The following is a 21,239-nucleotide window of genomic DNA, read 5'->3' as shown; positions in this document are numbered from 1 at the left end:
AAAACAAAACAAAAATCCAGTAAGCAGCAGACACAATCGCCTTGTTAATGAGAGACATCAGAGGAGAATGGCCAGACTGGTCAAAGCTAACAGGAAGGTGACAGTACTGCAAATACCCACACATTGCAACAGTGGTATGCAGAAGAGCATCTCTGAACTACAGCAGTAGAAGTCTAAAAAAGAAGTCTAATAAATACCAAATAAAGTGCTTACTGAGTGTATATATCTAAATATATATTTCAATATGGTATTATGGTAGACATGTAAAATTGCTGTCTAATGCATTGTGTTATGCATTGTGTTATGTTTTGAATGTTTAACAGTATTGAAAACAGTATGTTAACATGTGAAAAAAGTTAGTTTTGCTGGTTGTGTTTGAGTGAGAAAAGAATCCATGAATTTTGAAAGATGTCATCAATGCATGTTGTGTGAAAGCAATGAAACATGATCCACAGTTTACTCCACATAGACTGCTGTTGTGCTACCAGTGTTAAGAGTTTTGAAAAAGCGTACTCAGTACTGGGATATAGGTAGAACCAATTGTAAAAAAATAAATAAAATAAACATCTTCAACACCTTTGATACATCAAAGCAGTCCAGTGAAAATGTCAATCTTTTTGTTCTCCCAGAAGGTTTGCTTTTTTAGGATATCATAGAGAATAATAAATCAACAGAAAAATCAGTTACAGTCTTAGTATTAGATACGCACACATGTGAAAATACATAATGCACACTGAACGCATTTTAATGATATAGATTATGATGATCCCAAAGCATTGTGGGTCTGACATAATGTTGGTGAGCCATGGATAATCCCAACGGCTCCACATTAGAGTATATTAAACTGCAGACAAAACTTAGACAAGCTTACAGTAATTTCAGGACCCAGTAATGAACATAAATTAGAATAAATAATATAGTCTTAAGCTCAACAGTAAGTATTGAAGAAAAGTATCTCCTAAATCAGCTAAATAACTCATTATAAATCACTTCCACCTGGCCCTCGTTATGACCTTCACTCAACTTGACCAATGAAGAGCCTACCTAACACGTTTCTGAGATATCGTACTAAAATCTTTTTACACTTTTCCATTTAATAGCATGTGTATGCATGTATGAATTAGCAATGATTTTCATTGATTCAATTAATTGATAAGGCCCTGGAAGGAGAATTTGATAACCCAGGTGAGCACCGCAGTCATGGAGATACGGTCGGAGACTGTGGTACCTGAACAGAAAAACATATAGGGTCGCAGGTGCCTGTGCCTGTGAGCACACACCAACACACTCCTTTTCCATAAAGGATGACGCCTCTTCATTGATTTAGATCCATAAATGTCCGCTCATATTTGGCACCTTTTACTCAGTACAAGACTAAGAAACCAACTGTTTTCATAAAATGTCACCGCACTTTTCATAAAAGGTCACTGGTAAAGAAAATGTCACCGTATTCTCACCTTTTCAATTCTATCTCGTGCTCAGAGAACTGCAGTTTCCAGACAATGTATAGCAATGCCAAAACAGCCTTTGAAGTCTCAATTTATAACTCCAATGAGCATACATAATGTATCCTAAAATATGTGCATTTGAAATGAGCCAACCTATGCATATTCATATACTGAAATTCATTTTAAGGCCATAATTAGCTGAAACAGTGTTTAGTAGGTTAAATGGAATCACCGTGAAATGTCACAAAGATACCAGGGGTAGGCTAATCTCGATCCCATTCAAAAGGTGTAATGTAACTTCCATTCTAGGCCAGAAAGGTTATCGCTGACTATTAGAACTTGTTGAAAAGGCTTGTGACCTTTTTAAATACCTTGAGACATTTCGGGACCTTTATATTGCAGGCAATATGTATCCAGAATAATTATTTGAACATTAAATTAAACAGCTATTCAAACTCATTCAATGTAATAAATATCAACGAATATAATAACATTGCATAAATAGCCTACAAATTGTGCACATTCTTGACAGAGCTGTAAGTAGATTCATAATCTTCTCTAAAGCACGACAATCTAGGTTGGCAACAACCTAACTTGTCTCAGTAAAAGCTGTTGTTCAGAGGTAATGCACAGTTCTCGGTTGTTTGCAGCCTGTTCTGATTTGACATCTGACAGCGTATACTGCAAAGGAGCGAATCATTCATCACATATCTATCCCGACATTCACTATCTATGAATGTCGGGTGCATTCAAACTAATTTACTTTGAATATATATTTTATCGCCTACGAGACCGTACATTAACCAACATCGAAACTTCCGCACTTTGCATGTTCCCTTTGAGGTTTCCAACAAACTAATGGTCTTCCGGAACTAATTAAAATATTTGTCCGCGATCGGGGAATCTAAACAGCGTGGGACCACATTCCGTCACGAGAAATTGCACGTGTTTTTGTCAAACTCACTGCTGCAAGAAGTGCTGTGGGGAAAATGGTAAGCACTTAGCTAACTACCAATATGTTCGGTAGGTTGCTATTTGTATATGTTTATTCATGCCTACGTTAGTGGTTTACATTTTGCAGCTACTGTTAAGGTCGACTGAGAGGTGATTAACGATTAACGTACTCGCCCGTGTGTACTGTTTACAGCCGAAGGCCCTGAAAGGTGGTAAGGGAGCGGCGGAGAAGAAGGTGATTCATCCATACAGTAGGAAAGCAGCTTATATTGCAAGAGAAGTAATCAAACAAGAGAAAAAAGTCAAGTGAGTCTCCTCTGTTTTTTTGCATATCGTCATTCACGTGTCTATGTATTTGGTACTAGCTAACTACTTGGCGTGACGAACTTATACTGAAGTCAGATGTTTGTTTTCCGATAAAGCTTTAGTACACAGCTAGCTACCCTGGACTTTTATAGCTAACCCTCTGTGTCCAGCTAGCATATGGCCAGCTTGTTATTATTGTAGCGACAATTGTAGTGATTGATTGTATCTAACCATGACCTGTATGGGGCTATCTGCCTAGCGGATCAGTCTTTCGTACCAAATATGTGTCTAGCCGTAGCAAGTTTGATAATGGGTCAGATCTTCTGAATAAGTTTATTTGTTTCAAAAACTTCGCTTAGAGCGCTAGTACCGTTATGATGCGTTTGTAATTCAGGACTGACGACATATTTCATATTATGCCTGCAGACTAAAGCATGACAAATCCTTACGACTGAATGCAGTTGGTGAGTTCATGGAATATTTGAATGTTGCTTTTCAAACTCCATCCTGGACCCTGGTTTTTGTTCCACAACTGCAATACCATAGTTTTAATAAGATGTCAATTTGTCTTAATTGACATCTTAATTAATTTCCTGTTTTCAGGGATTATTTGGCCACTTAAGATACATTGTCAGAAATAGCAATGCATGGCTTAAATAATAGAAGTCCCATGTTCACATTGCTGTATTGCATTGCTGTGGACTTTTTTTAACTGATCATATTAAATACAGGCAAATCAATAGGCTGCTATTTGGCCACTAAAACCAGCCATTAGGTTGATAATGAAGAATTCAAAGGCAAAGAAAGTAAATCAAATTTTCATTGTGTTAATGTGAATATTCTCATGACATGCACCGCTATTTCTGACATAATCAGCCTAAAGAGGGTAAATAATCCCTCAAAACAGTAAAAGTGGAATTAAGACAGACAAACAACTTCACAATGGGATTGCCGTTGTAGTTGGAACAGAAATCAGGTGCCCAGGACCAATGATCAAAACTGCTGGTCTAGTTCGTTTGCCATCAATGTAGGCAATAGTAATAATTTGTTTTTATTAAAACAATGCTAAGCTATTTTAATTGTCCACCTATCCTTCCAAATCATGTGACTTTAACGCATTGCTGTATTTGTTGCCTGCAAAATATGAAATGAGCTTAGATGGCTGTAATTCAGATATGTCACCACTGATTAATTGAATCAGATTAGACTGTCTGTCTTAATATTATTTTCACCCTTTTGACTTGTTAGATGCAAGTTTCTGTTAATGAATTGTTAATCAGTTTTTTAATTTGTGCGCAGGTGAAAAACTGCTTTGGTTCCAGAGCCAACTTGATCCTGCAAAAGAAGAATACACAAAACAAGATGCGTGTGAAATTATTGAACGGTAAGGATGGGGGTATTCAAAGACAGGCTGATTACCTGCGTCTGCTTTGTTTCAGTGGTGTTAACGTCGTTAATCACTTCAATTCTCCCTTTGTTTTGTTCACAAACATCACTGTGCATTAGATGCTACACTAGTCAACTCTGTAATTTAGTAAATCACTAGCTAAATTAAAATGGATACCCTGTTTGTCAATAGCGGAGGCTATTGTCAGTTAATCAGCCTAGCGGCAGCTCTGAATGAATACCAGTGAATCGCATCGTCGCCGTTGTGTAACGCGCGATATTCGCTTTCCTCGCGGCAGATATCTGCATCGTTTTGACACGGAGCTGGACCAGATAGAGCTGGCCAATGGAATTAAAGGAAGGCAAGGCCGTCTACACGGCTCCAGGGAGAACGTCATCAAACAGACGGTAGAGCGAGAACGGGCTCTCTACGAGGGAAATGGATTTGGTGAGTCATTCTGTGTTTCATCCTCATTCCATTCTTCTGTTATGTGGGGGCTTTCGCTATTGTTGAACCGTCAGCGGAATAGGACTGTGATGTATGCTTGGTACAACCACCAATCAAGGTCGTTAGCTTTTATGAGAAACAAAACCCATCTTGGCTGGCTGCCGAACAGTCAAGTAGCCGTTTAAATAGATGGCCAATTCCTGGGTTCTGGTCTTCCCAGTTCTGAGTATTCCCAAAAGACCTTTTCAACATCTAAGCAAGGTATTGTGACATTTAATGGCCCTGGCCTTGGATTCAGAGTTGATGACTACTTCTATAATGTCTCATTCTGTTCTTTGCGCAGTAGAATACCCAATAACTTTTTCCTGCTGTTCTTTTGTGATTGCTTGTGTTAATCCACTTAGTCCAGAAGATAGAACTCTCCCCTTTTATTTTGCAGAAATTCCTGACATTATCAATTGTAAACATCTGAAAACGTTCAGGTAAGACATTTCAAATTGTATTCCTCATGTCTGTTAATGGTGAGACCAGAACGATGGAAATTTACTTTATTTCAAATGATGTTGTAAATACAGCATGACATCGTGTCTGTGTGCCAGTTTCAAAATCTAAACTGATTGCGGTGTTGCTTCCATAGAGAATGTTACATTCCCGTAAAGAATATTGGCTAATTGGACACGGTGTGTTCACTAGGACTTATGGAAGCATTACTGCGATAGATTTCACACATGGCCTCAAAGCAGAGTGTGTATGGGACAGGAGACAGGGAAATTATAACAGGGCCTTTATGCTAGAATACAAAGGGAAGGTGTCTGTCTTATTCCAGATGAAGGTTGCTATTAAATCCTGAATCATTTTCACATTACCTGCTTTTTCCAGGCAACCAGAAAATGTTGATCCGACCATTTTCTCAAGAATCTAAAATATTGAAATATTGGTTTAGCACTAGGCAGTTTTCATATAATTTTCTGTGTATAAGAGAGAATTGGAAGCTGTTAGGTTGTGTTGGACCAGGAGGGTAAAGTAAGGTGCAATCCCGTCAAGAAGCTTCATACTGTCTGCTCATTAAACGCCAGGTTAAACAGTGGATGTTTATTTTCGCACTTTGTTGTCATTTTGATTAGTTTCGCATAAAAACACTAAGATAACTTACCTGTGATTGGTTCAGTAAAAATCCGGCCACATAATTAGATGATATCTCATATTATTTTAAGATGGGATGGAGGTTCTCCGTCTTCCTTTGGCATGTACAGCGAGCTCCACACACCTTTTCTTCCTATGTTGTTATCGAACAGAGATTGGAACGGCAACCTGAAAAAACTGCCCAATATAAAAATGCGCAAGGTGTCCCCCAAAGAGGCGGGGAGCGCACAGAAGGAGGCGCAGCCGGAGGGTCTTTCAGAGGAGCTGGGAGAGGACGCGTTGCTGGGAGACTCTGAGGAGGAGTCGCTAGATGATGAAGATTTATAACCCAATGCCCACCTTCCTGCACATCGCCCCGTCACACCAGTGTCCCACATGCAGTGAACCTCGGACTCGGCTGTCTAAGTGTGGCCCTGGGGACCGCAGAGTTTGTACTGGCCTAGCCCGGGTATCTGCGTCTTTAATCGGTCAGTTAACCCTTTTAGAAGAGTATTTCTATGGGACTGTGTTTTCAGAACAGAAGTCCATGTTCTAGAACTGTGTGATTGTTACATCAGCAGTAGAATGTTCAGTTAGGATTCTAATGATGTATTTGCAATCTTACTTCTGAAAGGGTTAAGGGCTAACTAATGGAGTTAAGAGCTAACTAGCAGTGAAATGCTTCATACCCTGTGGCTGACCAGGATCAGGGTTGGGTTGGGCTGCTTGGATTACTTCAGCTACACTGTGCGGCACCTATGAAAAGTCCGACTGATAATGATCTCATTTTGTGGACAATTATTTTTCCATCCATACCTGTGGAATAATGGTCACCCTCAGGCTCAAAGATTTATGGCTGCAATACAACATGTTGTATGTGTGCGTGTATTTAACAGGAACACCAGTGCTTCTCAGAAAATAAATGCCCAGGGTCTCTTCTAAAGGCTTTTCATGTAATCTTTTCATGTGGAGCGGTGTCATTGTGTGGAGCCCCAGACATTCAGTGAAAGGAGAAACCCAATTTTAATCGACTGGTAAAATATCAAAGTAATTTTGTAAGCAGTGGGAAGGTTTGCCAGCTTTGTGCTGTTGAAATGTCTAGACTCGGTTCAGACATTTCTATTCACAAACATGGTCGATGGCTTTTTTGGTTCCCCTAAGTAACGCTTCAACAGATCCTGTTCAGGAAGTAAAAAGCTCCATCGAGGTAGCATCAGCACTTTTAACACAGCTGTGAAACGTAGCGCTTTGTCTACCTGTATCACCCAACAGGTCTGCCATCTACACCATTTGAAGTGGACATGTTAGAATATATATATATATTTTTTAGTTTCTGAAGATTAGAACTTCATTCAGCGAACACAGCTCACTCAATTGATTTTGTTTTTAAATCAAATGTATAATGAAATGACAGTGATGACTGTAAAATGAACTTTGGCGTGCAGTTCAGTAACCGTTGAATGTAAAACCGTGCTCGTGGCTTTACATGGGCAGACCCAAGACCGTCTGTACCGGGTCACTGTGAAGGGATTGACCACCACCACCGCCCAACTCTACCCACGCTGCAGTGGGGAAACATGAGGGATCGTAACCTCAACCACATGCCATGAAACATAAAATGATCAAAATACAAAAAAACGTTAGAAAAACAAAACTTCGAAAAAGAATAAAATTATAAAACGTGAGGGCGTTAAAGCCGGATGGCGGTCGTAACCGTGGAAACACGGGGGCTTCATTCACGGCCTCCGCGAGGTCGTCTGCGGCCATATTTCACTGTCTCTGTGATTGGCTGCTTGGGGCGGTGACTGAGATTACACTCCCAGCTCCCATCGTTCATTAGGTCCTCTGTATGGAGACAGATTCACAAAGTGCCCTTAATGTCCAGGGTCCCTGGGGGCAGTGAGGGCCGGGGACGCGGTGTGGGTGGATGGACACAGCGGTTATAATAAATCGCTTTTCTTCTAGGCTGTTTAATGCCTACAGGCAAGTCAACTTTCCTAGGGGGGACATCGTCACACTTCTTACATTACTGAATTTCATTCTCCAGTTTGTATGAGAAATTATCATTTTTTTAATGTTTAATTTGATTCATTTTTTACTTGCTACATGCTATATGTACTTACTACATCTGCAAAGATTAGGGATAAAATGTGGCAATTCCTCAGAGGGGGAATGAACAGTCCAATCCCAAGAGCGACAGCAAGTGCAAGAAATGCAGACTATTCATGACTTGTCAGCTACCCTACTGAACATGAAACCATGTTCTACAAGATGACACTACATTAACAGTGGAACAGACAAACGTGTGATCGAGGTTGGGAGTGAAGGAGGGGGTCTGAGAAGTGCATTCGGAACTGCTGTATGGTGCATCCTCGCAACTCCCTCTAGTGTCTGTGGACTGCAAGTCACTATGCAGACCTCTGACTGATGTCTGTGTGAGCTCACCTCCTCTGACTGCTGTCTGTGTGAGCTCACCTCCTCTGACTGCTGTCTGTGTGAGCTCACCTCCTCCACTGGAATGTTCAAGGGAGACTACACACATGTCTCCTCCTGAATTAGCTGCAATGAATACGGCTGGACATTTTAAATGAGAAATGAGAAGGCAAAGAACTGACCAACCCTGATGGATACATTCACAGATTTATTGCACTGTCTTTAATTTACATATAGTATCCCACACCCTCGGCTGGGCTTGCAAACACTCCGCAGGTAATTAAAGAATGACATATCCTCTCTTGTTGGCATAATATGTTCCAAGAGGATTGTCATAATTCACATTCTTCATTCCCAGTTCACTTCATCTGAATCATTATGAAAAATAAGTTGTTAATTTCTTTGTTGTGCTGTTCATCAATACTGCTGCAACATTTTAATGTCATCTCGCTGAAGTCTAGGGTAAATGGCTTGCAGCATTTCTCAGACTTGTTTATTACAGAAGGTTTTAAAACAATTGTTAAATGTTTTCTGAACCGCTCTACCAATGGGAGTATCTCGTCAAATATATCTTCAAATTGAACCAACTTTTATAAGCTCCATATGTTCATTGAATTTCAAAGCCTGTGAATACTGTTCATAAACAACATTGTTCACCTGGTTCATAAAAACTGGTTCATACTGTTCTCAGTGCAAACCAAAACTATATATTCTTTCTAAAATAGAAAATAAATAATACTTCCCTAAAATTGAACTTGCATGTTACTCCTTAGTACCCGGTACTCTTTCCACAAGTTCTTTGGTGCCAGCGGCTAAGACTGGCAAGGTTTTGTACAATTATATTGTGACCTATCTAATTTCGGGGGGGGGGAGGGCGTTTTTCTTGGAAACATTTGATACAGGTGCTGCTTCTCCTCTGGGATATCCAAAGTGTTTTTTTTAGCGAATAGCTGTGCACTTCCAAAACTTCACATCTCCAAGAAACGGACAAGACATAAGCGGGTGCTGCCTGTCGGCGGCCAGGTCAGACAGGTGCGACGTCGGGGACGAGAGCGCCCCCCTGTGGTCTGTGGCAGTTTGTGTCCATCTGGGATGCCGGCGCTGGGACGGAGTCCGGCCTCCCGTTGGTCTGAGCGAGGGGGGCGCTGGGCTTTTCCTCGCCCTTCCTGTCTGTATCCGGGCAGTTGTGCACAAATATGATCCTGTTGAAGGCTTTGAGCCGCCTCCAGAGCTGGAGGTAGACCTTACACTGGATGTACATGAAGATCAGCCCTCCCGTGAAGCCGATCGCCACCACGATCAGCTTGGTCCAGAATGGCCAGTCCAACACACCTGCGGTGGAGAGAGGGTGGCTCTAATGAGATATTGTGCGCGTGTGTGTGTGTGTGTGTGTGTGTGTGTGTGTGTGTGTGTGTGTGTGTGTGTGTGTGTATTTGAGGGTTTGAGTTTAAAACTGGTTACACCACGTCTAGCCACAATATTCGCAAACAAACCCTTCCTATAATTTGATGGCAGACTTCATAATTACTGAAGGGATTACAGCACATTCTTTGCAGAACTGCTTTGAGCATGCAGAACACGTGGAACCATGATGAGTCTTCCCTGAAGTGCTAGCCTGCTAAATTTTCTCCAAGGGCGTAACAGAAAAAACTGAAGAACTGCAGGCCTCTCTAGCCTCAGCTAGATTCAGTGTTCATGACTCCACAATAAGACAGACTGAGCAGAAATGGGATTCATGGGAGAGTAATGCATCAAAGCTCGTCTCACATTTGCAGAAATGTGCACCTGGATGATCTTCAAGCCTTTTTGGACAATGTACTATCTCTTCATGGCCTGTTGTTCTTAACATCTTCGTATGTGGTTACTGGTACATGTTATTTAGCATAGAAACTGCACAAATGTTAACATTTGCACACTTCGATTTGTTTTCTGCAAGTCATATCGTTATCGCAATATTCACCAACGTTATCGCCTATTTTCCTCATATTGTGCAGCCCAAACCGTTATTCTAATGTCCCACGGTAAGTGAGAGAGGCCAAAATTAAGAGCGTACCGTTTTCTTTTCCTTGTTTGATCTCCTCGGCCGTCCTGTCGATTAAGACGTAGAGCGACCACACCACGCACGTGACCGCGATGATGTGAAAGGTGACGGAGCAGATGATCTTCCTCCTCTCACCGGTTGACATGTGGAGTTTTTCCCACTGCAAGGAAAGCCGCAGTCTTTAAGGCCTGAGGTCCCAGGTGTTCGGCATAACAAGCTATGGGCTCGTTCATGGCAAATTGTGATTCACCTCAGTGTAAGATCCTTAACTCTAGTAGGTGTTCTAGAACTCCCAACACTTTCAATTACCAGCAGTGATTGTTACATCAGCATTAGAATGTTCAGTTAAGAAGATTCTAATCAGGCACTTCACACATTAAAGGGTTACTGTCGGTAAAGTAAGTCATTGGTAATGCGGACGGCTCGTGTGTTATTTGCTTTGCTTGAGCTCATTTCTTACTTTTTAATTAATTGCCTAATAGACTACAAAAAAATTTTTTCTCCACAGTCTTAAATGATATGTAAATTGGGTGTGGATTACAGACAGCTCAGGCGTGGTGTAAATCTAAAGCTAATTCTGCCTGAGAGATGGAGCTTGATGTTTAATAACAATATTAACATCGTTAATGTTCAGCAGTACACCTTATAAAGACTACTGAGGATATAACCTGGATGTAATTAAAATGATTTCCCAGTACTCAACTGGTAGTGCTGCATCACACCCCTGGTAGCAGGCTTCTATAAATTTGATTTGTGCCTTGATATAATTTTTAAAAAGCCACAAGACCAAAACCCCACTTAACATCCTTTTTTCTTTTTAATGAGAATTTGCAAAGAACATTCAGTGGTGAAGATCGAAACAGAGACACGTGTTCCAACACATCTCTTCCCTTTTCTTGTAACATGACTTTGATTGTGGACATAAAGTCCATTAGCTACAAGATCATTAATATTAATAGTATTATAATATTATAAATATGATTTCAAGTATACATATATTGTTTTGGCATTTCAAAGGTAAGATAAACTGGGTCTCATATGCGCAGTAATGGTATAATTTGTGGACTGCTGCGGACACAGTGAGAACCACCAGAGGTCACTGTGGAGTCTTACAATCCTAAATGATTATCCAGGTTTGACCTGGCTTTACGTTTGGTAACTCTGGAAATCCCCTGTTATATGTATTCTTGACCCCAATAAAAAGACAAAAAAGTACAAATCAGGTGCCTCAAAACAAAGTATTCTGTTCTGCTTATTCCCAAGTCATTTTTTATCCTACTGATCGTGTTAATGCCACATAACACATATTCTTACTGGAGGTGGCTGATATGGGCAGGGCTTTAACTACTGCTGATCAGTCCTGGGTCAAATACATCATTGTTTTGGATTCAAATACTTTTCTACGGTTTACTACGCTTGTTTGGTGTATCGGAACCAATTAAATACTCTCAAATAGTACAAACCTTCTGGTCCTCTTGGTTGACTCAATTGCACCAGGCAAGGTCAATCGAGCATAGAAAAGTTTTAGTGTATACAAAATTATGTATTTGACCCAGGTCTGCTGCTGATAATTAAAGTTGTACAATTAAAGTTGTAAGCTCATGTCTCAGTTTAAAACGTACCCCTTTGGCAGGGCTTCGAAGGGCTGAAGATCTTTTCATCGTTTTTTAATATTCAAAGGAAAGAGTGATCCCTAAACATGTGTCTAAGATGCACTGCATCTCTTTTTGTATGCATTACACTTTTCCAAGCACCTGTTTTCATAAATGACCTGGTGTAAATACCCTCGTAAAGCCACAACCTGTGCAGAATTTTAAAGTCTGGCAGTTTGGATATAAAAATTCAGTAGTTCTTACAGGAACAAAATACTTTCTTTGAAGCTGACATTATTGGTCTCATGTTAACAATATGCTATGCGCAACAGTAACTGGGTTAAGAGTGATGTCACCCTTTTCTACAGTTATATGATCCTTTCCGCACCTGTTTCCCAAATCTAGACAAACTTTAGAGCAATAGGTGGCAGCATTGTTACACCTGTAGTAACGTTTTTGTTTTGCTTTTGTTTGAGATCAGAGAATAATGGCAAAAACCGAAATATCATGATCATTTACATGCACGCAATATTTCATTATTGTCATTATTCAGAATGAGACAATAGTCCAAATAAGCTGTTTACATGACTACTGGGAATTGAATGTTTCCAATTTACATGCAGCCTGCATAGTCTGATTAAATGCCTTATTCTGAATATGCAATATGCTGGGGTATTTAATCAGAATATGCTGTTTACATGACCCATCACTTATTCAGGATATTGTCCTATTTGCAATGAATATGCATTGACTTACTTGACCTGGTTTAAGGGAGAGATAGCCGGCAGACCGCTAACTGCCATGGTGTAACATCTAGCTATGACCATCTTGAAATGACCAGCTACCTGTTGTAATTTGAGTATGGAGCTGGTCTGAACTGGTCAACCAGCTCCCAGCTGTTTCAAAACCTAGCTTGATCTGTTTTTTTCAGCAAGGTGGCCGCTCTCCCTTTAAGAGCTATAGCAAACAGAGCGCTAACTGCTCACCCTCCCAGGTTGAAGAGCTATAGCAAACAGAGCGCTAACTGCTCACCCTCCCAGGTTGAAGAGCTATAGCAAACAGAGCGCTAACTGCTCACCCTCCCTGGTCTAAGAGCTATAGCAAACAGAGCGCTAACTACTCAACCTCCCTGGTCTAAGAGCTATAGAAAACCAAACACTAACTGCTCACCCTCCCAGGTTGAAGAGCTATAGCAAACAGAGCGCTAACTGCTCACCCTCCCTGGTTGAAGAGTGATAGCAAACAGAGCGCTAACTGCTCACCCTCCCAGGTTTTGGGAGAGATATGAGTCGGACAGTGAAATGGCGGACGGTACCTTGCGCAGTGGCTTGAGCTGTGTCTGCATGATGAAGGCGTACTTGCAGAGCTCGCAGCAGCGTGTGTCGGAGCTCTTGATCCACTGGTGCAGGCAGCCCTGGTGGACGAAGCGCAGGCTCCCGGTGCAGCGGCAGGGCGTGATGAGGGGGCACTCCTCATCGCCCTCGCAGTGGCAGATCCTGCGGAGGCACGGCCACAGCCGTCAGGCCCCGCCCCGGGACATCACCTCCGCACTCTCACAAATGAAGGAGCCCTGTTCCTGGAGGTCTACTGTCCTGTAGGCTTTTATCCAGCCCTAACAAAGCAAGCCTCTTCAACCCTCCAACCCTAACAAAGCACACCCCATTCAACCCGCCAAACCCTAATGAAGCACATCTCATTCAACTGCTTGAGCAGGGCTGCCCAGCCCAGTTCCTGGAGATCTACCATCCTGTAGCTTTTCACTCCAACCCTAACAAAGCTCACCTCATTCAACAGCTAGAGATCTTGTGGATGACATGTCAGAAAAATTGTGAGCGAAGACTTAAGCAGAAATGTACACTTTGCCACTCTTTTCTGTCACATAATAAACAATGTGAACAAGTGAAAAGACTAGCATCACAGTCACAGACAGACCATCACCAGTGCATGGGTGCTGTCAACACAAACACTCTCTCCCCGTCGATCACTGTCCTTCTGGAAATCCGAGATGAGTGGCAGCGCTGGGCCGTTTCACACACCGTTAGCCCGTTAGCATCGCACCCCTGTAGCGCACTGCAGTCGTCCTTCAATCCCAGGTTCAGAACATAAAAGGCGTCCCCAGAATTTTGTTCTAATCATCGGGACTTGCTAATTAGCACAATGCTTCAGCTAGGAGGTAGAACTAATGAGTGAAATCGGCTGGCTGAGTTCATGGGTGGACATGTTATTATTTTTAGTTTCTGACCCCTGGACTTTCCACCTCTGGTTAATGGACCTCTATCTACAATATCATTTCAAAAGAAAAACGCTCTTTGAAAAAACTAAAATGGATATTTTGAACTGTAATAATATGACACCATAAGTGTGCAGGTTTGCGAAATTTGTCCTCTGAAATTTTAGAGAAGGCCGATAAAACCGGAACCACTAACTCAGCAAATATAGGCCAGGCGATATTTTCCTCCCTTTGCTTTCCTTCCTTGTTTTGGCTGTATTACTTTTTTTTTTTTTTGGTTTTCGACTGCAAAACTATATGAACCTAATTTAAACAGCCACCAAGATCAATGGTTTAATTCCATCAGAAACACTTCACCGTGTAAAATATTAGCTTGATTAAAGGACATTTTGTGGCACAGAAACAACACAAGAAGTGATAGAAAGCGGCACGTTAGCTGGAAACCGATTCTCCACGGTATCAAACAGAGACATCGTCAGGCAGAAGCATTCTCTCATCTCAGCCGTGAAAATTGTAGCACACTGCGAGGGGGTGGGGGTGCACAGAGAGACGGAGGGAGAGGGGGAGAGAGAGCGAAAGAGCATGAGAGAGAGATAAGGAGAGAGGGAGAGACAGAAGGAGGGAGAGCAAGACGAGAGAGAACTAAGGAGGGAGAGAGAAGGGAGGAGGGTGAAAGAGTAAGAGAGTGACAGACAGAAGGAGAGAGAAGGAAAGAGGGAGGGAGAAAGCGAGAGAGAGAGCGAGAGAGAGAGAGAGAGAGAGAGAGAGGCTGAGTGGGAAGTGGAAGTCACTGTATCCCAGAAACCTCACTCGAGGCAGTTCTGCTCAGAAGTGCTGCAGCAGAAATGCAGAAATGGCTTAATTTACCGAAATATACAACCAGATGGGAAATGCTAAAAAAAAGAAAAAAAACTGTGGCTTCACACATTCCAAAGCCTCTGTTTAACACACCATCCTCATGGTCAATCAGTGACACGCACACAAACTTATTTCAAATAAAGGAAGCACTGATGGCTGACTCACTGACTGTTTTACTGACTGTTTGACTGACCTCTTGACTGATGGACTAGCCGACTGACTGTTTGATTGACTGACTCAGCACAGTCTCTACCCAGGCACTACTTGTTAATCCAGCCGTCAACTACTTCTTTGACAAGCCAATTCCCTTGCACAAAAGCCCAATACTTTTGTGGGGACATTTCTCTAGCAGGAGAGGATACTGTAGTTGTGGGGACATTTCTCTAGCAGGAGAGGATACTGTAGTTGTGGGGACATTTCTCTAGCAGGAGAGGATACTGTAGTTGTGGGGACATTTCTCTAGTAGGGGACGATACTCTAGTTGTGGGGACATTTCTCTAGTAGGAGAGGCTCCTTCTCACTGACCTGCACACTTCTAACTCATCGTCCGAACACTGGTGCTGTTGCTGGGCTGTGCTACTGTTACCGGGCGGATCAGCCGACGTCAGATCCGCGTGGGGGGAGGGGGGGCAGGGGGCGGACAGGACGTCCTCCCCAGACACACGCTCCTCATACGTGGCAGCGATGCGGACTTCCTCTTGAGGGGAGGAGCTTCCATGGCTCCGGCCGCTGCTCAGAATCTCTTCCTCGGACTTCCCCTTCCTTGAGGAAGAGGCGGGGCTTGGCGCAGGCTCTTCCTGATTGGCTGCGGGCTTGCGGCGGTTCTTCAGGCCCGGGCGGTTGGGCTCTTCCAGCCCTGTGGCCGGGGGGGTGCGGCGCTTCCCCGTGTTAGATTTCGGACCGTCGGCGGAGTCCACGGACACCAGCTCTATATCCCGAGGGTTCTCCCGGGGCTCCTCCTGCTCCCGGCGGGAGGAACTCGGCCCCCGGCCCTTCTTGGGCCGCTCCCGAATCCAGCTACGCGACTCCCTCCAGCTCTCCTCCTCGTCCGAGGAGGTGAAGGAGGCCCTATCCCTATCGCCGCGGCGACCGGCCCCCTCCTCGCGGGGCTCCGACCCCCCGCTGTTTTCGGGGGGCCCCTGAGGGACGTCCCGCTTCTTCCTGTGCCTCCTCTTCACCTGCCTCTTGCCTCCCTGCTGGTCTGAGCGGGACAGGACTGTGACCGGGGTGAGCTCCACACAGGGCTCCTCCAGTGTGGGCAGAGTGCCCAAGGGGCTGGGGGGGAGGCATGCAGAGATGGAGAATGGAGAATGGGGAATGGAGAGGGGGAAAAGAAGGTGAAGTGACAGTAACACAGACATGAGGAGGAGGATTAAAAGCAGTGAGGTTCAACTGGGGTTCAGACTTGGGACTGTGGTCCCTTTCTGGTCAGTGACTTCAGACCAGATTTTGGAAGGTCACTATTTTTTTTTTCGTGTGGAATGTCCAATCATACTCTCTTCTCATCTCCTCAGAAACAAGGGCTGCAGCAGGGATATTATTTTTCTTTTTTACGGAAAAGCTACTCACTTTCAGATTCCAAGGGCCAGTTTCAGAGACACAGGCTAAGACTAGTCCCAGACTAAATTTGTTTGCAAATGGAGATTCTCCACACAAAACTCAATTTAGTCCAGGACTAAGCTTAATCTGTGCCTGTGAAACCGGCTCTAAATGTCTCAGATAGAGGCAAGATGAGCTTTACACTGTTGTTGAAATTATACATTTATGTGATTATTTGATTATTAATATCTTATCCTGGAGTGATCCAGATCATACATAATTATTAAAGTATCATAACTTGCTTTGTGCTAATGAATATTATTTTCTGTAACTGTGTGAGTTGAGATGTCTCTCCCTTTCTGTACTGTGGGCCTCCAAGGCTATGGCCATAAACTGTGTGTTCTATATTATCTTGTCTTGGGAGCCTGTGAACCTGCAGAACCAAAAACATAAGACCTCACCACGGAGGTTACCATGGGGATTATCTTCCCCCGGACATAGGGAGTTAAAACAACATAAGATAGACTTCTCAGACGCACAGGGAATGTGCAGGTTCGCAGGCCCCTGCGTATCCATCGTGCTGAAATGTTTTGAGAACATATATCTGCATAAACAGTACCTTGAAGGGGGGAGATATGAATAAACAATCTGTAGTAAGGAGAAGAGTGGGGAATTGTCTTTGAATATTGATCATTGGGAATGTTTAATCAAAGGGGGCGTACATTTGTTGAGCTCCGCACATACATATATCCAGACAAAGGAGAGAAACCTCTGTCCTTGTTTTTGCATGCAACTTGGACCCTATGCGCATAGTAAAGATTGGATTTTATTTACTGTCTCTGTCTCTGAGTGCTTTCTTACAGGAATAATTTAAAATTCCCACCACAACACGGTACGTTGCAAACACAGACACACTTGCACTTCCTGACAGCTGTTCACAGTCCTGCGCCACCTGATGGTTAGACTGGATCAAGACACTGAACCAGCACTTTAGCCCTGAAGAGCTACTGCCACTGTTAGAGAGGTAACTGTCCAGTGCCCCATAATCTCTCATTCTGGAGTAAACTGACAAAACACAGCTGAAATGCACCCTAGTAATCTCTTGCTACTTGAGTTTGCAATGTCATCTGATGATACTGAAGGCCAGTTTCACCTCCCTAAGAAATAAATGAAAGAAAAACACCAACAACAAACTGATTTAATGAGTGTTAGAATTGAGGGTAGGACCGCAATTGAAGTCAACATGAATGTTAGATAAGGACAATGCAGGACAGGCAGATGAGAGTGCAGTGCAGTACAGTACAAGATGAAAAGGTTGACATGAATCAAATTCACTTATGTCGGAGTCATCTGTTCCCAGCACTTACCTGCAAATGTCCTGAGAAGACGGTGTGACCGAGGTCCTAGAAACACTGGTGTGTCCCAGTCCAGTTGTAGAACTACTGGCCTGCAACGACCAATCATACAACATCGCTTTTTTAGAACAAAAATACATTGTTGAAGATAATTTAAAGCAATTTATAAAATGGTTATGGTGGTGAAAGTTGTCATGGTCCCAGCAGAAGACAGAAATGATTGTGACAGCAAAAAGAAAGAACTAGGTGTAAGCTCAGAGAAAGCGAAACTAGATTTCAGGAAGTTTTCATGTACGTGTGGTTTACAGTTTAACCCCTTAAATGCTGTTCTTGGGCCTCTGGCTTTGCAGGGTTAAAATAGGGATCTAAACGTAGCACCTTTGCCTGTATGGATCTTAATCAAACAAGAACATACAAAAGTGGGTGCTACTTTCAGGTTCCTGATTAAACTGTGTGCTGAAAAATACTTGGCGTATCTGTGGTAAACAAAGTGGCTGGACTGGAGTAATAAATAACAAATAAATAGCAGTGCGTTAAAAAAGTGAATAAAGTGCAAATAGTTTTGAATAACTTTGAGTTCAATGTTTAAAATGTAATGAAAACAGTACACATTCAATTCCAAATCAAAACATTAGCAAATTTTATCAAGTTTCCGTTATTCTTTTACAAGAAGCAAAGAAAAGGAATATTAATCTGTTCAAAAAAATGGCAGTCGACAAGATTTAACTTCACTTTAAATTACTGAACTACTGAGTTGCTTCAAGTCAACCAACTTCTGGCACCTAGAAACAGGTATTTCAGCCCAGGATGAACGAACTACATTCCACAGTTCCTGTGAATTTTTGGGTTTTGCTTCAGAAACTGCATTTTTAATGTCACTCCACAAGTTTTCAATGGGGTTGAGGTTGGGGGATTGAGCTGGCCACTCCATTACCTCAATCCTTTTTGTCTGGAACCAAGATGTTGCTCGTTTACTTGTGTGTTTGCGGTCGTTATCTTGTTGAAACACCCATTTCAGGGGTATTTCCTCTCTGGCATATGGCAACATAATCTCTTCAAATATTTTGATGTATTCAAACTGATCCATAATCCCTGGTATACGAACCCAACACCGTAGTATGAAAAACATCCCCATACCATGATTTTTGCGCCACCATGCTTCACTGTCTTCACAGTGTACTGTGGCTTGAATTCAGTACCCGGGGGTCGTCTGACATACTGTCGACGACCACTAGACCCGAAAATAACAATTTTACCCTCATCAGTCCACAGAATGTTACGCCATTTCTCTTTGGGCCAATCGATGTGTTCCTTGGCAAATTTGAACCGATTCTGCACATGCCCTTTTTTCAACAATGGTGCTTTATGGGGGCTTCTTGCTGATAGCTTAGCTTCAATCAAATGTCTTGTGACTGTAACAGCACTTACAGGTAATTGTAGATTATCTTTGATCTTTCTGGAGCTGATGAATGGCTGAATCTTTGCCATTCTGACAATTCTTTGATCCGTTTTAACAGTAGTTGCTCTTTTTCTTCTGCTTGTTTTTGTTTTTGTTGCCATTTTAAAGCATTTGAGATAATTTTAGCTGAGCATCCTATAATTTGCACTTCTTTATAAGTTCTTTATACATTTTCCCCTCTCCAAAAAACGTTTTAATCAAATGACTTTGTTCCTCCGAACAGTGTTTGCAATGGCCCATTTTACTTAGCAATTCAGAAGGAAATATATTTACAAACAATGTGTGAAACATTTGCTTCCCTTCTTCCTTAATAAAGGACAATTAATGACACCTGTTTTTTTTCACAGAATGAATGAATTCTCTAATCAAACTCCACAATGCTATTATTTTGAACACGCCCCTTGCAATGAATGAGTCAATTACTCAGAACAAGCAATGTGCATGTCATGACAGTTGGGTCTGTTGTTTTTCTATTACACTACTACATCAACAAGTTAATTATTTGCCATGCAGAAATATCACTACTACTAATAACAGTGGTTCATCAGGTTACTGATATTGTACTGCTATTTTCTTGAACACAAATGTATGTAGACAACCATGCAGAAGGCTTCAAAGCAGAGCCCTTTGGGAATGAAGCAGTATGATATTGATTATGTTCATTTTGCTTCAGACTTTGCTTCAGCCGTTACCTTGGAGATGTTGCTGGATCGACTCCCTGAACGCTTGGGTGGTTTCTCACTCTGAGGGAAAGAGGAAACAGAACCTTGTGAGTTTTATTCTTATTTATTTTATTTATCAGGCACAGTGCACATTAATCAATGCACATTTTTTGTTTCCACATCAGTGTAAATGCGGCAGAGTTTGCTGATGGCCTCATTTTCATCTGTAGTCCCTAACTTGCATGTCTTTTGACTGTGGGAGGAAACCCACACAGACACGGGGAGAATACAGAGAGGCCTTCTTGTTGTGAGGAAACAGTGCTGTCCACAGCGCCACCGTGCCGCCCATGAGAAAATCTGCTCCTTCATTCTCGACAAGGAAATACAAACGATACAAAATGTAGGCCTACAATATGCCAAACTCCATTTACTCATTTACTCACCAATTGCTTAAACCCCATTGGGTACTGCAAACAATATTCATTATAATGTTTCATAAAAAGAGCAAATTTGGTCTCTGGGTTTGACAGATTTGTATTGATCATCGGCTACGATATAGCCTAAGGCTGAACTATTGTTTATTTAATGTTGAGAGAAGTGTGCTTCTAAAAAAGGAAGTGTTGTTGTGCTGGAATCACTGTGACACATGCATTCTGAAGAACAGTTATGAATACACCCCTTTATGGAAATTATTTTTCCTGGCAGCAAACAATGAAATTTCAGCCAGGAAGCAATTGAATTTAACAGTGTTTAACGCGGTAAAACGAAACATGATGTGAGTTTTTTTTTAGGCAAGGCAGAGCCAAGCGCTATTCACTGTCAGTGTTGGTGTCCGTGGGACAGATCGTCCGGATTACCGCAGCGGATTGGAGGTTACATGCTAGAGGGGCCAAAAACTGCAACACTACGTCACACCTCGGAATAACCTCCTGGGATGAACATGATCCTGTCAGTCACTCACACTCAAGCTGTGTCAATGCCAGGGGAGCCAAATCTGCACAATACATCCCAAATATGCACAATATACCCCAAATATACATGATATACCCCAAATATACATAATATATCCCAGATATGCACAATATATCCAAAATATGCACAATATACCCCAAAAATGCACAATATACCCCAAATATACATAACATACTCCAAATATACACAATATATCCCAAATATGCACAATATATCCAAAATATACACAATATACCCCAAATATACACAATATACCCCACATATGCACAAAATATCCAAACTATGCACAATATACCCCAAATATACACAATATATCCCTAATATGCACAATATCACGCTGCAATTCCCTTGGTCCAATGCCGTAAAGACCAATTACCATGAAGGGTGTGAGCTGCAAAAGTTAACGCTAACATGCATGCAGCAATACCAGTCAT

At 42.2% G+C, this 21,239-nt stretch overlaps 2 protein-coding genes across 2 annotated transcripts in view; one reads left to right on the top strand and one right to left on the bottom strand.

The window, feature by feature from the left end:
* The first annotated feature begins 2,308 nt into the window (after nt 1–2,308).
* tma16 (translation machinery associated 16 homolog) lies at nt 2,309–6,607 on the top strand. The gene is made up of 7 exons (XM_061246311.1): nt 2,309–2,440; nt 2,596–2,708; nt 3,135–3,172; nt 4,008–4,092; nt 4,394–4,542; nt 4,982–5,024; nt 5,838–6,607. The coding sequence occupies exons 1-7, from the start codon at nt 2,438–2,440 to the stop codon at nt 6,010–6,012; spliced, it is 606 nt and encodes a 201-aa protein (XP_061102295.1). The 5' UTR covers nt 2,309–2,437; the 3' UTR covers nt 6,013–6,607.
* A 1,685-nt stretch (nt 6,608–8,292) lies between these two features.
* Nucleotides 8,293–21,239, bottom strand: part of marchf1 (membrane-associated ring finger (C3HC4) 1) — a 66,656-nt gene continuing 53,709 nt past the window's right edge. Inside the window, exons 3-8 of the mRNA XM_061247007.1 lie at nt 19,864–19,914; nt 17,725–17,804; nt 15,344–16,093; nt 13,046–13,226; nt 10,151–10,298; nt 8,293–9,429 (exon numbers count right to left, since the gene is read on the bottom strand). Coding sequence (XP_061102991.1) covers nt 9,122–9,429; nt 10,151–10,298; nt 13,046–13,226; nt 15,344–16,093; nt 17,725–17,804; nt 19,864–19,914 — 1,518 coding nt within the window. The 3' untranslated portion in view covers nt 8,293–9,121. The remainder of the gene's footprint in view (nt 9,430–10,150; nt 10,299–13,045; nt 13,227–15,343; nt 16,094–17,724; nt 17,805–19,863; nt 19,915–21,239) is intronic.

Source organism: Conger conger, chromosome 6 (genome assembly GCF_963514075.1).
Source record: "Conger conger chromosome 6, fConCon1.1, whole genome shotgun sequence".
Classification (NCBI taxonomy): Eukaryota; Metazoa; Chordata; class Actinopteri; order Anguilliformes; family Congridae; genus Conger; species Conger conger.
The sequence above is the reverse complement of the archived record's forward strand: the minus strand, read 5'-3'. Positions and strand labels throughout refer to the sequence as shown.